We start from the raw sequence: 14,844 nt of genomic DNA on the forward strand, positions 1-14,844 counted from the left end.
TTCGAGATCTAGGGGCTTATTTATTTGCAGGAAGTGGGGAATTAAAGCAAGTGGGGTTCCCAGACGTGTCATTATTCTGATGCCTTGTTCTTCATCATGTGTGCAGACACGCCACACACAGGCCCAGGCTTTTTGGATTGTGGTGGCAGGTAACCTTTATTGTCACAATAAATCCTCTATTTAAAAAAGAGATTCCTGGCCATTTCCCTAAGAAAACAATTGCTTGCTGCTGGTCTACAGTATGTCTGCACATGGACATGTCTCTGGACACTTTACTTTTATTTTTTTTATTTTTTCAAAATATGTTTTTATTGACTTCAGAGAGGAAGGGAGAGGAAGAGAGATACAGAAACATCAATGATGAGAGAGAATCATTGATTGGCTGCCTCCTGCACGCCCCCTAGTGGGGATTGAGCCCATAACCCCGGGCATGCGCCCTGATCAGGAATTGAAAATTGTGTTAAACTTTCAAGTGTAATCTCCTGGTTCATAGGCTGACGCTCAACCACTAAGCCATGCCAGCCAGGTTGTCTGTGTACTTTAGAATAGAGTGTGACCGAGTCAAGGCATTTAAAACTGCAAAACAAAACATATAATGTATTTCAGGAAATATTCTTAACATTTGATAAAATTAAATATATTTTTCAAATAAGGCCACATTGAAAGACAAGGAACATGGGTATTTCAGATACCTGATGTATAAAAATGCCTTTTCAACGCCCAGAGAATGCACAGCACTAGTTGATGTACATACAGCTGTCGTCTGGGGTTTGACCCACCCATAAAACACACAGTTCATTTGTGACGTGTGCCGTCTGCACTGGGATTGTGGCAGGAACACGGCCGCCACTGCTCAGGTCTGATGTGTGGGGAGAGGGGTCCTGAGGCGGCCATGAGGGGTCGGAGGAGAAGGCCCCACGGGTGACTGCACAGCAGCTGCCAGGCACCTGCAGCCGCTGGCCCTGACCGAACCGCCCTCCCTCGAGTGTGGGTCTCTGCTGGTCTGGTTCTTGCTCCCATGGGCAGGAAGGCTGGCCCAGAGTCAGTGGCTGCCGGGCGGGACTGCGGGCTCCGTCCTCTGAGGATCGTGGGGAGCGTGGACGGGACTGGAAGCGTGAGCCTGTCACACCACCCGGAGTCTGTTCAGGCCTGCACCCCGGCAGCTAGTCAGGACCTGCGTGGTGACCAGCCCTGCAGGCCAGTCCCTCGCTCCGCGTCGCGGGACGTGCACCTGGCCCTTATCCCACACACTCAGGCGGAGAAGAGGAGTGGTCGCAGGGTCCTGGGCCTGTCCTGGCGAGGACATGGTGCTGCCAGTGTCAGGCTCCGCACAGGAGGGAGCCCAGCTCCAGCTCCTCTTCCTGCTGCCAGTGGAGTTGGAAAGGAAACGCCCTCTCCATGTTTTCATCTGAGGAAGTTTCCACGTAAATTAGGTGTTTCCAGTTGCGATGAGTGAAACCTCCTCAGACGGGATGAAGCGATGCAGCGTGGTCTCTCGTGAGCGGGCACCCGCACCAGGCTCTGCTCGGCCACAGGCCCCCATCTTGCAGTCCCTGGCTCCGTGTGCTCACCTCTTCCTGGCAAAGACTGGCCTGGCCTGACAGCTGCCCCCCAACATCCAGAGGAGCCGGAGGGAGCCTTCTAGACGCTCTCGGAAGAGCGAGGCCCTTTGAGAAGCTGCTGTCGCTGTCCTTGGAGCTGCATTCCTGCCAGTCCAACCACCTGACCCGCAGTTACCGTCACCCTGGGCTCAGGCCCAAGCCTGGAGCTGGAGGCTGGTCAGCTTCCCCGAAGGCAGGGGTTCTCCAGTGTCACCTAGAACTTTCCAGAAAGGCGAATTCTGGGCCCAGCCAAGACCTGCTGAATGAGAAGGTGTGGGCGGAGCCCGGCAGCCTGTTTCTACCCCGTACAGGGGACTCTAATGGTCCCCCAGTGGGAGAACCACTGCCCAAAGGAACAGGCCTGTGAGCAAAGGGCAGGTACCTGGTTACATGGGGTCCTCAGGTGACAGGAAGAAGGGGCACTCATTCTAGAAAACAAAGCCCACAGCATGCACAAACCCGGAACCAACACAGGAGCGTGCAGTGACACCCGAAACCTCGCCCCAGAGATGGTTGGTGGCAGACACTACCTCACAGATCTGCTCCAGTCCCTGTCCCCTCGTTACGATCTGACTGTGGCCCAGGAACCTCTACATCCCGTGAATCCAGACTTGGCAGACCCAGAGCTAAACCCGTGCTCCACCTCAGCCTGCAGCCCCAGCCAGGACCCAGGGCTGCACACCCGCTTCGGCCCCGAGGCCTTCAGCGGCCATGGAGGGCGACATCTCACTGGGGACAGTGTCACCTTCCGTTTCACTCTGTTCACACAAGATTATGAGGCCGACAAGGACATGATGAGGAGCACTGCAGTGCTCTCTCTCTGGGGAAAGGAGGGGCAGCCTGGTGTTTTGGGGTCAGGGCTGGGGACCACATTGGGACCCCCAGAGCCCTCATGGGCTCAGGTCACACACACAGGTGAGGTCCAGAGGCTCTGGGCTGCTCAGAGTCGCCCGCCAGGCCCTGCCTAGTGTATGTCCTGAGCCTGAGAAGACCCCTTGGCCAGGAGCACAGGCAACAAAGGGCCAGAACAGCTCCACTGAAGAAAGCCTGGACGTTTGCATCCCTCACCAAGTGGACTGCCTGGCCTCGGCTGGGTCATTAAGATAAACACAGTTTCCTTTCCTGTTAAGGGGAGCATTGAGCTCACCTGTCTCATTCAACTGCTTTTAAAAGACCCACCCCCTGTGCCATAGTAGCCACTCTGTGGTCTGTGAACACCACCTAATAGTGCATCTGACACCGCCAGAGACGAGCTCCGTGTGCAGGGGGCCCATTTCCCAAAACTCTAGGGAGGAGAGAGCATCTCGGAAGAAATCCTCTCCATGAATAACGCATGATGATCAGTGATGTGCTCAGATCACCTGCTCGCCCCTCAGCCAATCCGATGGCTGGTTGTGCTTCTGATTGGACTGCCTGGAGCCCCTAGAGCCAACCTGAGAGCTTCAGACAGGACAGGGAGGGGGAGGGGGAGGCGTGAGCAATGCCATCCATTTATCCATCCTGAGAGCTGCCCAGTCCAACCTTCCCACCCCAGCAGGAAAAAGAGAGCTGAGGGCAGGGAGGCAGAGACTACCACCAGGCGCTGGTCCAGGAGCCAGGTCCCAGCTGTAGTTTGTGCTCCAGGCACAGGCAGGTCAGCGAGTAAATGATGGAGCAGCTACTTGGCACCGGGTCTGAGAGACTCCACCCTTCAAAGGGGCAGAGGGTGTGGGATGCAGACATGGGGTCGGGGTGTCTGGCTTTATCGGACTGACCATACGTGGGACACGGTGATAGGCCAGTCACTGGACTAGGACTGCGGAAGCTTCCGGCTCCTCCTCGCTGCCCTCTCACGATCTCTGCAACGATGACAGCAACCTCATCAGCAGTATCTGCGAGGGGCACAGGACTGCTTGCACACCAGGGCCCCAGACTGTGTTGTCAGTCATCGCAGCTTCCCCACTCCCAGTCCCCTGCCCCTCGCCCAGGCCCCTCTTCTCCAGCCCGTCTGGATGCTGATCAGATTATTACAGTAAGGCCACACACACTGAGTGCTAATGTACTGAACTTTCCCTGGGGTGAGCCTGCTCCTGTCACAGAGCTTCTTAAATCAGCCTGATTGATTTCTAACATAGGGTGGTGCAGGCAGTGGATTTGGGGCTGGGACTCTCACAGAGCCCCTCCCACCCAGGACTCAGCATTACTGTGTTTAGTCCCTGTCTCTGGCCCTGGGCCATTCATGGGCCAGACTCAAGGCACGTGGCACAGGCTGCTGGCCTGCCGCTCATCCCGGAAAGGGAGAAGGATCCTAAGTTTTTTAAACACTTCAGAAAATGAACAAATAAAAAATTTGCTTTACATGTTTTTTCAAGGAATTCTCCCAGGGTGTTTTATTAGCAAGAGAAGCTAAAAGAAATACTGTATGGGTGCAAAGGTGACTTAGGATTAAAGGGGTAGATAAATTCTCATTTTCTTAAATAAGGACTGGAAATTATAAAAAGGAATAATAAGAGGAAAGGGCAGCTTCTGATTAGTGTCTGCTGTGCATGTCGCCGTGCCCACCTTGAGCATCGTGGCGTTTGCCGCAAGCGCGTCACCCCTGCTAGATGTTTGTCTTTGATCTTCATGCACTTTTGCTGCTTCTTGTCTCATATTATAGATGTAAATTTGTATTTGCTTAAATTTTTACTTAACATTATACGTGAGCCTTTTCCGATGTCATTAAATATTTTCATAGCTAACGTCCATCCAGTAGTGATATTGTAATTTACACAATCCTTCTCTTACTGTTGGAAATCAGTTAGGCTTTTACAAGCATCTCCATGTTATCAACCATGTTTCTCTCTCCCTCTCCCTTTCTCTCTCTCTCAAATCAATTTAAAAAACATATTAAAATGGTGTACACCAATCATATATTTATATATGGTCGTATTTCTTTGAGTTGGAATGCTCATGCATCCCTTCCATCCCCACGCTAATTGTGTAAACATCCCAACCTTCAACTACCAGCATTTTAAATATTTAACAATTGAATAATTGCTTACCAACCATAGACAAAGTATCTTGTGCTAGCAGCGGTTCTCAACCTGTGGGTCACGACCCCCTTGGCGGTCGAATGACCCTTTCACAGGGGTCGCCTAAGACCATCCTGCATATCAGATATTTACATGACGATTCATAACAGTAGCAACATTACAGTTATGAAGTAGCAACGAAAATAATTTTATGGTTGGGTCACAACATGAGGAACCGTATTTAAAGGGCCAGAAGGTTGAGAACCACTGTAGAGCATCTGAAAAAGGGGAGTGTCATAGGTATTTGAGAAAGAGCAGGAAATTTTTGGCACTTTGTTTTTATGTGTTTTCTTATGTATTTACCCTCAGGGCAAAGATGTAACTGGTAGAATCATAAATTCTTATATAGCTTGCTTCTCAGTTCTTCCTTCTTAATTATTGTAATTCAGAGTAGTAATACTTGTATAACTTCAGGAGCTTTATGGTGTTCCTGCTATATTAAGTATTACTATATATAGCATTAAACATGACTACAGTAGTAAGCATTGCTACAGTGTTATCACAGTAGTAAGTGTTGCTGCAGTGTTATTACTACAGTATTAGGCGTTGCTAGAGTAATAAGTAATTACTGCAGTATTAAGTGCTGCAGGGTTGTTACCGAAGTATTAAGTGTTGCTGCGGTGATGTTACTGCGGTATTAGGTGCCGCTAGAATAATATATAATTGTGCAGTATTAAGTGTTGTTGCAATACTGGGGTTGCTACAGTATTAAGTGTTGCTGCAGGTACTTAGTACTGCAGTTATAAAGTGGAACAATCTCTTGCTGGTGATGTAGTCACAGCTGCTGCCTCAAGCACCGAATTCTCTGTCTGGGCTAAGCACAGACCAGATAGTCTGTGCTGTGCTCGGAAAGGTGACCTGGCACCTCTCTGAGGGAGAGGGCTGTCAGCTTGCAAACATGCAGAGATTGAAGTGGAAGCTGATGCAGTTGTCAGTGTGACCAGCGCAGTGTGTGTTTCCACCAGTTCTCTCCCTGGACGAGTCCCTTTAAGATAATACGAGTCAGATGCTTCAGACCAGTAAGTCGTCCTCAATAGAAGTGATTTTCCTGGCCCATGTGTTTCTACTGCTATTGTCACCTGGCACAAGAGGCGCTCGCTGTGGGCGGAAAGTGCAGCCCAGTGCTGGCCTCGTGGATGTCCCTTAGCCTCTGGCGTTGGTGTCTTCATTTTCCAGGTGAAGAAGGAGGAGTGACTCCCAAGGCTCTTCTCTGCCCAGGTCCTGATGTTCGGGGACATGGTCTGAGCCCTGCCCCCCAGCAGCTGGCTTGGAGGCATGACCCCTCGGTGGCCCGTAAACCCCCCGAGACTTGTAGCCAACATAGATTCTGTCCCACAGCAGTTTAATGTGCCAGTCTTCCTGCCGAGACGTGGATTGCTGGGGTCATTTCACCGTAACCTGCTCAGCGTCCTCATGTGGAAATGGCAGGGTGTGAATCTCCTTTAGTCAGAAAGGGGACAGCACACACTTTGTTGAAAGCCAGATGCTGATAGAACCAACCCTAAGACAGGTCGGCCCGTGCCACAATGTCAAATATCAGCCAGCCTGGCTGGTGTGGCTCAGTGGGTAGAGTGTCAGCCTGTGGACCAAAGAGTCCCAGGTTCAATTCCAGGCAAGGGCAGGTACCTCGGTTGCAGGCTCCTCCCTGGCCTAGGCTCTGGTCAGGCACGTGCAGGAGGCAACTAATCAATGTTTTTCTCTCTCATGGATATTTCTCTCTTTCCCTCTCTCTTCCACTCTCCCTCAAAAAAAGAAAAAAAAATCAATGGAAAAATATCCTCGGGTGAGGATTAACCAACCAACAAACAAATCAGCCAGAAGGGGTGTTGGCATGTGGGGATTTCGAGTCGTTACTTCTATGGCAGGGCTCCTAGGGCCAAGGAGGAAACAGTTCATTGAGATAAAGTGCACACATGAAAAAGTCAACAATAGGAGGTCTTGACAAAACTGATGCTCAGTGTCTAATGGTGCAGGGTTTGGTTTTGTTTGGTTTTGTCTGTTGTCAAGGTTGTGGGCACCTTTAAAAACATTGTTTTTCGTGTGCTTATTGCCCATTTTTATATCTTCCTTGGAGAATGGTACAGAGTTCTTAAAGGTAGAGGACCCTGAATTCTAGACTGAGCAGGAATGACTTTAGGGAGAAAGCAGAACTTGAGATCCAGCCAGTGCAGTCATGAGTGGATATGGAAGTGTAGGGTGCAGAGACGGAGAGGCAGCCACACGCAGGGTGAGTGTGGCGCGCACAGCCCCTGCGGTGGACGGGGCACCCCCCTTCTTCATGGGCAGCGTTCGCCTGCAGTCACTGGCCCCTCATCGGCAGACGTGATGGTCACAGAGCATGGGTTTAGGAGGGCCCACACTCCCCACACATGTTCCCAAATTGTCTTCCGAGGCTTTGCTTGGACATGTTCCGACCCACTGGTCTCAGCCCAGGACGGATGCAGATCTGAGCAGGCTCCTGAGCCACGGGCTATTTGACACACACAGTGGAGTCTGTCCTGGGGGCTTGGGTGTGGCGGTCACTTGGACAGGAGGACCAGGCACTGGCAGTCAGTGGAGTGGATCGGAGAGGGCAGAACAGGTGTGTGCAGTTTGATTGACAGCTTACACTGATGGACACCGAGGAGCCTTGAGCATCAGAGCCTGTGAGCGGCAGAGGCTCTGAAGTTGGAGACCAGCTCCTCCCAAGCAGCTGAGCATTTGAACCCAGTGATTTACCAAATGCAGGTGACACTCGGGAGTCTTCCTGCTCCGCTCTGCACGTGGCAGCCCCCACGGGAGGCCTGAGCAGCACGCGGGCCATCTTGACATCTGGGGGAAGCAAAGTGTCTGGGTGAGGAAAGACTGCAGCAGAACTCCCAACTCAGAGCTGGATTTGTGCCACTAAAGAAGGATCCCACTGCCCAGCTGAGGAGGGGCATTGAATAACATCACTGAAGAGCAGAGAATCAGCAATGACCGCCTTTCCCAGTGCCTGGGTGATCGGGGTGAAGAGTGGGCCTGGTGCCTGTGCCAGCGAACCACACGGTGCAGGCAGCTTTGATGCAAAGGAGACGTGTCAGACAAGGTCTTGATGAGCTGAGAAGAAGGATACAAGCCATGGAGAGGTGACGAAAGCTCTGTGACCCACAGAGTCATGGGCAGACCCTGGAGGAGCAAAACTACAGACTCCCTGTTACACTTACTGACTCATCACTAGGACAGACACGGGGTGGACACTGAACAAGGCGCTCGCATCCAGCCCGTCCGTGAGAGGAGCGGCTGGCGTGGCTGAGATGTGCAGCTCGCTCTGCAGTGCTGGTGGCCAGGAGGTAATTCAGCATCACCGGGCAGCAGGCTGCGAGGAGCCGGTGTTTCAAGGCCGGATCGTCTCCCGGGGTTGTGGACTCAGATGCTCCCCAAAACACGTAAGAGTCACATAAAAGAAATCTCAGCATTCTGTTTAGTTCATGTGAGAAATGCCTTGTGCACCAGCATTTGTTTTCTTCAGTGTTTTCTGGTCATAAGTGGTCTTTTTTGACTGTATGTTTGTAAGAGAGGTGGCCTCTGGGATTTCAGAGGCCAGTGGCATGGCCTGCATCCTGCTCTCCATCTCCAGCTTCACACCTCCCGCTGCCCAGGCACCTTGCCACGCCATCCTTACATGCAGGTGCGATGGCAACGTCGAGTAGTCCTTGTCCCCTGCACGGAAGTCCGCAGTCCCACAGCCAGTCCCCAGGGTCTGGCCTGCCTCGTGCCCAGCCCCCACCTCCCATCCCCAGCCCACCCGCCTCCTCGTCCTCTGACTCCAGAGCTGTTTCTAGTCTAGTTTCTGAAACCGTCTCCCTTCTTATGTCCATGTGCAACTTCTGTCCTGCGTAAGATGTTTGGAAAGAGCCTCTTCTCCACGCAGCGTGTGTGTCTCCTTCAAAGCCATTCCCAGCGCCACCCTGGCGGGGCCTCCCTGGCTCCTGGACTGGCTGCTCTTGTTTTCATGACAGAGTGCCTGTTTGCATAACATTTATCACGTCGTTCGTTCATCCAACAAACTGTTCGCCGAGTGCCCACCGTGCGGCCGCGTGCAGGCACCAGGGGAGCAGTGAGGAGTGGGTCGAAAGCAGTGGTGCTGGCTTGTCTGAGTCCCCAGGCAGAGGTGCCTGAGGGGGGACTTGGGTCTCTGCCTCTGAGTCTCCAGTGATGCTAAGAGCCCACCCAGAGGAGGTGCCTAGACCATGTGCTGGACGGGCGTGACCGAATGCAGATGTCACCGATACCAGGTCCAGACATAGGCTCGGGGGCCAAGATCCCCTCCCAGAGCTCTGAGTGCGGAGGCCACACGTCTTCGTCTAGACCAGCGGTTCTCAACCTTCCTAACGCCTCGACCCTTTAATACAGTTCCTCATGTTGTGGTGACGCCCAATTCCATTGTTACAAATTGAACATAATTAAAGCATAGTGATTAATCACAAAAACAATATGTAATTACATATGTGTTTTCCGATGGTCTTAGGCGATTCTGTGAAAGGGTTGTTCGACCCCCAAAGGGGTCGCAACCCACAGGTTGAGAACCGCTGGTTTAGACCATGGAGCCTGCCCACAGCCCTCTGGCTTCTCTGTCTCCCCTGCTTCTCCCAGGACAGACATGGGTGTCCAGGAAGAAAGCCGTAACTAGCAACAGCTTTGGAAAACTGCCTTTGTGCCAGGAGAGGCGTGAGCCCTGCTGGAAAGGTCTCACCAGGTTTGGGCCAATGCGAGCAGTTCCGTGGTGACTGCCAGTAACGCCGAGCTCGCTCTGCAGTGCTGGGGGCGGGGCCGGCCTTCAGCACAGTGAGGCTTGTGTGGTTGTGGGTCGCTGTGTCTAGAGATTCATCATGTCTGGAGATTATGCAAATCCGAATCCATGCAATGCTGTTTCATAACATGTCTTTATAGCGGGGGAGTAATTCTTCTTTTCCAGTGCACATCACTGACTGTGTGTGGTCACAGGCTGGTGTCACCCAAGTGCTTCACAGTGCAGCCCTGGGTTTCATAGGAACCTCGGCTGTTATGGGAGCGTAGTACTGAGGGGCTGGGAGGTCAGACCTGATGTTTATGGTAACCAGACAAACCCAAGCCAGGTTTCTTGGTAAAAATCTCACCAGCAGCTTGTGAGATGGCGGTATATGCACGAGCACGGGCGTGCCTGTACCTCTGGCCTCCGTGTGACGCGCTCGTGCTAAACTTTGCTCCCCTGATCAAGGACTCCTGAAGCTCTGCTATTCCAAGACAGTAACCAGGTCTCTCTCCTTCTCTCTCTCTCTCTCTCTCTCTCTCTCTCTCTCTCTCTCTCTCTCTCTCTCTCCCCCCCCCCCCCCAACAGTGTATATGGCTGCCCCTTGGCCAAAAAAAGAAAAACACAGGATAAGCAGCCCCAAGAGCCTGCTCCCAAGAGGAAGCCGTTTGCGGTGAAGGCGGACAGCTCCTCGGTGGACGAGCGCTATGAGAGCGACGGGTCGGATGACACAGACGAGAAGGAGGAGGACGAGGAGGAGGAGGACTCGGAGGATGAGGACGAGCCGAGGGAGGACGAGGAGGAGGACCACGAGGAGGAGGAGGAACTGGAGGAGGAACTGGAGGATGAGGATGATGAGGACGGGGAGGAGGACGAGGAGGACGAGGAGGATGACGAGGACGAGGAGGACGACGAGGAGGAGGAAAACGGTAACCTTAAACCCTAGCAACCCTCCGCGGTGACTTGGGCCCATTCCTCAGCAGGAATTCCTGGTGTTCGTGTTGGTGACACTAGTGATGGCCCCATAAATAGGTCTTTCCTGCCAGTGCTGAGAAGAATGGCCACTTGCCCGTCTAACTTCTGTCGTAAAGAATTCCTCTGACCTGTATCAGATGTTAGATTCTGTTCCACTCAAGTCGTTGCTCAGCTTGGGGGTCACAAAAGCTGGCTGAGATCCTCAGTGTACACATTTGATGAGCTCAGCACTGTATCCAGAAAGTGACGTTCCACACCTGGCTGCTCATTCGGCAAATGCTCAGATGCTCTATCTAGAGGCGCTGTTATTGGCTAAAATAGGGATGTTGGGTGCTTAGTCCACGTGCCTCCTGGGGTGGGCGCTGTGGGACCAGTGGGGCTGCGACGGAGTAGTAGTCTCACCTGTCAATTGCCAGGGCCTTTCTTTAGTGCCTGTCCTGTTGGGACAGAGGAATGAATGGAGCCGTCATCTATGCCCATGTGGAGAGGGTTTCTGCTCTGAAGTGCCGGCGCTGTAGGGGACACACCGTGGGAGCCCGCTTTCCAGGGCCGTGTGTATGTCTGGGGCAGTGTGTTCAAGGTGGCTCTGTTCTGTCTCCAGTTTTCTGTAATTTCCCTCAGAGAAATGCCAAAACCTCTTTCAGAATGAAGGGAATATTTTTTCCTCACGCTTCTTCATCGGGCTTAAAGCCGTTCAGGAAACCGAGTCGGGATGAGCATTTAGATCAGGGGTAAGCGAGTGTCTAGATCAGGGGTGAGCCAGGGGGCGAGCGAGTGTCTAGATCAGGGGTGAGTCAGTTGTTGATCCTTTGGAGTCACAGCAGTTCATTTCAGGAAACCTGAACTTCATGAAACAGTCCAGCTTCTTACAGTGGCCGACAGCCCTTATGAAGACGATTTGCCTCTCCTGTTGACAGAGGTGTCCGGACATACCTGCATGTGCACGTACACACACATTTCATGAATCAAAGTTCCACCTGTGATCATGCAGAGCGTGGGGTGGAGACGCCCTGCCCAGGGGACAAAGCACTTGGTGGATGGAAGCATCCCAGGCCTAAAGAGACAACATTGTCATTAAAGAGACAACAGGGCAGTGTCGGTCTCAGGGTAGGAGCAGTCGCTCTGCAGTAAAAAGGGGAGAGTTGGAGAACAGACCAATTTGGCAAGTTCCTCTGGGCGCTGTTTGAAATGTGTGGTTGGCATGAAATCATGAGTTGTTGGGGCTGACTAATGATTTGTAATTGACCGTGGACCGTTACGAAGGTGGTGGACTATGCTCTTTGGATTCTCATGCTGTTTGGGCAGCAGGGGCATTACGCTGGGAGTCATGGTGTCTGTGTGCGATGATCCGTGTGGGAGAGTTGCATGTGCATCATTGCACCAAGGGTCCCCCCCACCAGGTCTCAGGTGCTACTCTCCGTCTGCTGGAATGAAACTTCCAATTGTAGTTTACTTCGGGTCATATTTTATTTTTTTAATATATTTTTGTTGATTTCAGAAAGGAAAGGAGAGGGAGAGAGATAGAAACATCAGTGATGAGAGAGAAACCCTGATTGGCTGCCTCCTGCACTCCCCCACTGGGGATTGAGCCTGCAACCTGGGCATGTGCCCTGACAGGGAATCAAACTGTCACCTCCTGGTTCATAGGTCATTGCTCAACCACTGAACCATGCTGGCTGGACTGGGTCATCTTATATAATAAAACCCCAATATGCAAATTGACCAAACGTTGGAACATGCACTGACCACGAGGGGACAGACACTCAATGCAGCAGCTGCCCCCTGGTGGTCATTACGCTCCCACAGGGGGAGCGCCACTCAGCCAGAAGCAGGGCTCAGGGCTGGCAAGCACAGCAGCGGTGGCGGGAGTCTCTCCCCCTTCCGCGGCAGCGCTAAGGACCCCTCAGGGGATGTCCACCGAGGGGTCCCAGACTACAAGAGTGCATAGGCCGGGCTGAGGGGCCCCCACCCCCAGTGCATGAATGGTACTTAAATACTCTTTAGTATTTTAAATAATCGACTTTTAAGGTACAAAACAGATCCATTTTGAAAGAGCAGTCAGCATTATTGAAATGGCTTTGCAATGAGACTGTGTAGGGCTTTTTATTCTGACTTAGAGCATCACTGTTTAAAGTCAGAGAGCAAATCAAAACTGATGCCTTTCTTTAGAGAACCAGCACATGGGCAGGACGATGGCTGTGGCAGCACTGTGAGCAGGCAGGGCCAGCACTCAGCAGGGATGGGGCTGGCACCCGAAGCTTACTGGGATGTGGGTTCCCGAAAGCAAATACCCCTTCAGAGATAAATAATCAGTTTCTGGTTCCTGGTTTCAGAACTCAAGCTGCGCATCCTGATCTCCAGGTAAGCGCCTTCTAGAATAATCTATGACATCAACGTTGAGGGATTTGCCAGGAACTACTAAGGGAGGCTCAGTGGTGGAAGGTGTTGCGAGGTTACTACGTGCTGCTGTGGTGAGAATCCCGCTCCCGGCCTCCTCGCAGAGTGTGATCGCGGACTCCCTCTCAGATGCCGCCCCTGCAGCCCCGCATTCCCGGAACGTTCAGATCTCAGGGGATGGCATGGGGCACCTTCCATGGCTCTGTGGCTGCCAGGGCTCCGCAGGGGCCCCAAGTCTCGCTTGATTCCTAGTCCAAGGAAGGTACCCCCCAGCCCCTCGAAGAAATCACTGCAGAACCTGGTTCCTGAGGCGGGTTCCCCTGCCTTCTCTGTTGTGGGGAGCAGTTTCCCCTGGGGGAGCCCCACCAGCAGGTGATCCAAGACCCCACTTAGCCACTGCTACATGGAGCTATTCCAGGGGATGGCACTCCAGCTATTTCATAAACCCCAGGGTCAGAACCTTCCGGAGGACCCTAGACCAAGGGGCCTGGACAACTTTGTTGATAGAATACTCGTTTTTCATGCTCACACTCCGAGCTACGTCTCATTCAGTAAATGAGGCTTTGAAAGGCAGATAGCTGTCAATCTCCTGTTTTGATAGCCTCACTTACCAAATTGCTGTTTTGCCCCACTGCTCCATTCAGCACCAGAAGCACTGTCGGCAGGTGGGACTTCTGCGGGGGTAGCAGTGTCCAGGCGCGAGGTGCGGGGGCTTGCAGGGCCTCTGTGGGTGCTGCATCCTCTCCTGCGCGCTGGGCAGACAGCAAGCATTTGCCTGTAACAACCAGGGGTCTGGGCCGCTGCCTCGACGTCGATCTCTTAGTTCCTTGGTTACACTCATGGTGACCCTTACAGCCCTGGGCCTCCAAGGCCACTGTGCCTTTTGCTTAGCAGCTAGCAGCGCAGACAGCAGCCTGTGTCAGCAGAGAAGCAGAGCCGTCCTGCGGCGGGAGGAGCCTCTGGACCGGACCGTGTGAAGGGCTGGCGCCACGCAGTCCACACACAGCAGGTGGTCCTCTGGCAGGAACCCGGCATCCGGGTGGGGCCGCAGGGCCCAGTGGCGATCACGTCTCATTGTCTCTACCAACAGGCTGCTGTTTCTCGTCATCTGTGTGGCATTTTCCCCTCAGTTATATGTTGAAATGTGGAGTTTGTTGACAGGTTCAAGTAAAACAAGTATATACAAACCAACAGTTGCTGACACTAGCAGCCCACAGATATAGAAGGACGCCCGTTACAACGCCGGGAGGGGTATTTATTTTTATCCCCAGGGCCCTCCAGCATCGCAGCCACAATGAACAAGATGCTGCTGGTAGTGACTGCCTAAGTGGGCGCAGCAGTGGGCCCTGCAGGAGGCAGGCGGGGAGAAGCTGCGTCCCTGTCGGGGGCCTCGTCAGGCACGAAGGTCAGAGGCAGAGGCTGTGCTCGGTGAGCGCTGGGTCCAGGTCGTGGTTCCCTCGCTGCAGAGCTCAGCTGCTTTTCATCCCTTTCTCTCATAAGAACGAGAGGGAAGACTGTCTCAGTGGTCAGGTGACACGAAGTTCACATTTAACTAATTAAGTGATATTCATTGTCCAGTGGCATATCATAGGCTGTTTTTTTGCATGGAAAATTTTATTTTCAGAACATTTTAATGGTCTGAGTGTGCATTTATTAAATAGAAGTTTCCTGGGCATCCTGAAGATAAGAAAGTTACTACTCAGGGGTCCCAGACTTTTCTAAGAGCAGATTTTGGACTCTTGTGATTTGAGAGATACCAGTTAAGTGGCTACTTAATGCCTAGTAAGTTATGGTTTACTTTCATACTCAGCCCACTAAAAAGACAGCACCTTAAATAATAAGAGCACACGTGTGTACCTTAGGAGTCACCCTGCACCTGCCCACAGGAGAGAACCCAGGAGAACAGGGTGACCTGTGCAGGCTGAGCACACTCTTGTTGCCGCCCCCACCACACTGGGTCGTTTCTGACACACGTGCGGACGTGGACACCCTTCTCTCCTGCTGAAGCTCGGGCCGTCTCAGGCAGTTGGCTTTGCAGGACGTGCACGTGACCCCTGGGTTAGACGGG

At 52.6% G+C, this 14,844-nt stretch overlaps 1 protein-coding gene across 10 annotated transcripts in view; it reads left to right on the top strand.

Moving 5' to 3' along the window:
- MYT1L (myelin transcription factor 1 like) overlaps nt 1–14,844 on the top strand; it is a 301,658-nt gene that overhangs the window by 207,063 nt on the left and 79,751 nt on the right. For all 10 annotated transcript variants that reach the window (XM_036335449.1, XM_036335455.1, XM_036335454.1 and 7 more), the window contains one exon: nt 9,993–10,333. In XM_036335449.1, coding sequence (XP_036191342.1) covers nt 9,993–10,333 — 341 coding nt within the window. The remainder of the gene's footprint in view (nt 1–9,992; nt 10,334–14,844) is intronic.

The sequence above is a fragment of the Myotis myotis genome, unplaced genomic scaffold (assembly GCF_014108235.1).
Source record: "Myotis myotis isolate mMyoMyo1 unplaced genomic scaffold, mMyoMyo1.p scaffold_m19_p_14, whole genome shotgun sequence".
Taxonomy (NCBI): domain Eukaryota; kingdom Metazoa; phylum Chordata; class Mammalia; order Chiroptera; family Vespertilionidae; genus Myotis; species Myotis myotis.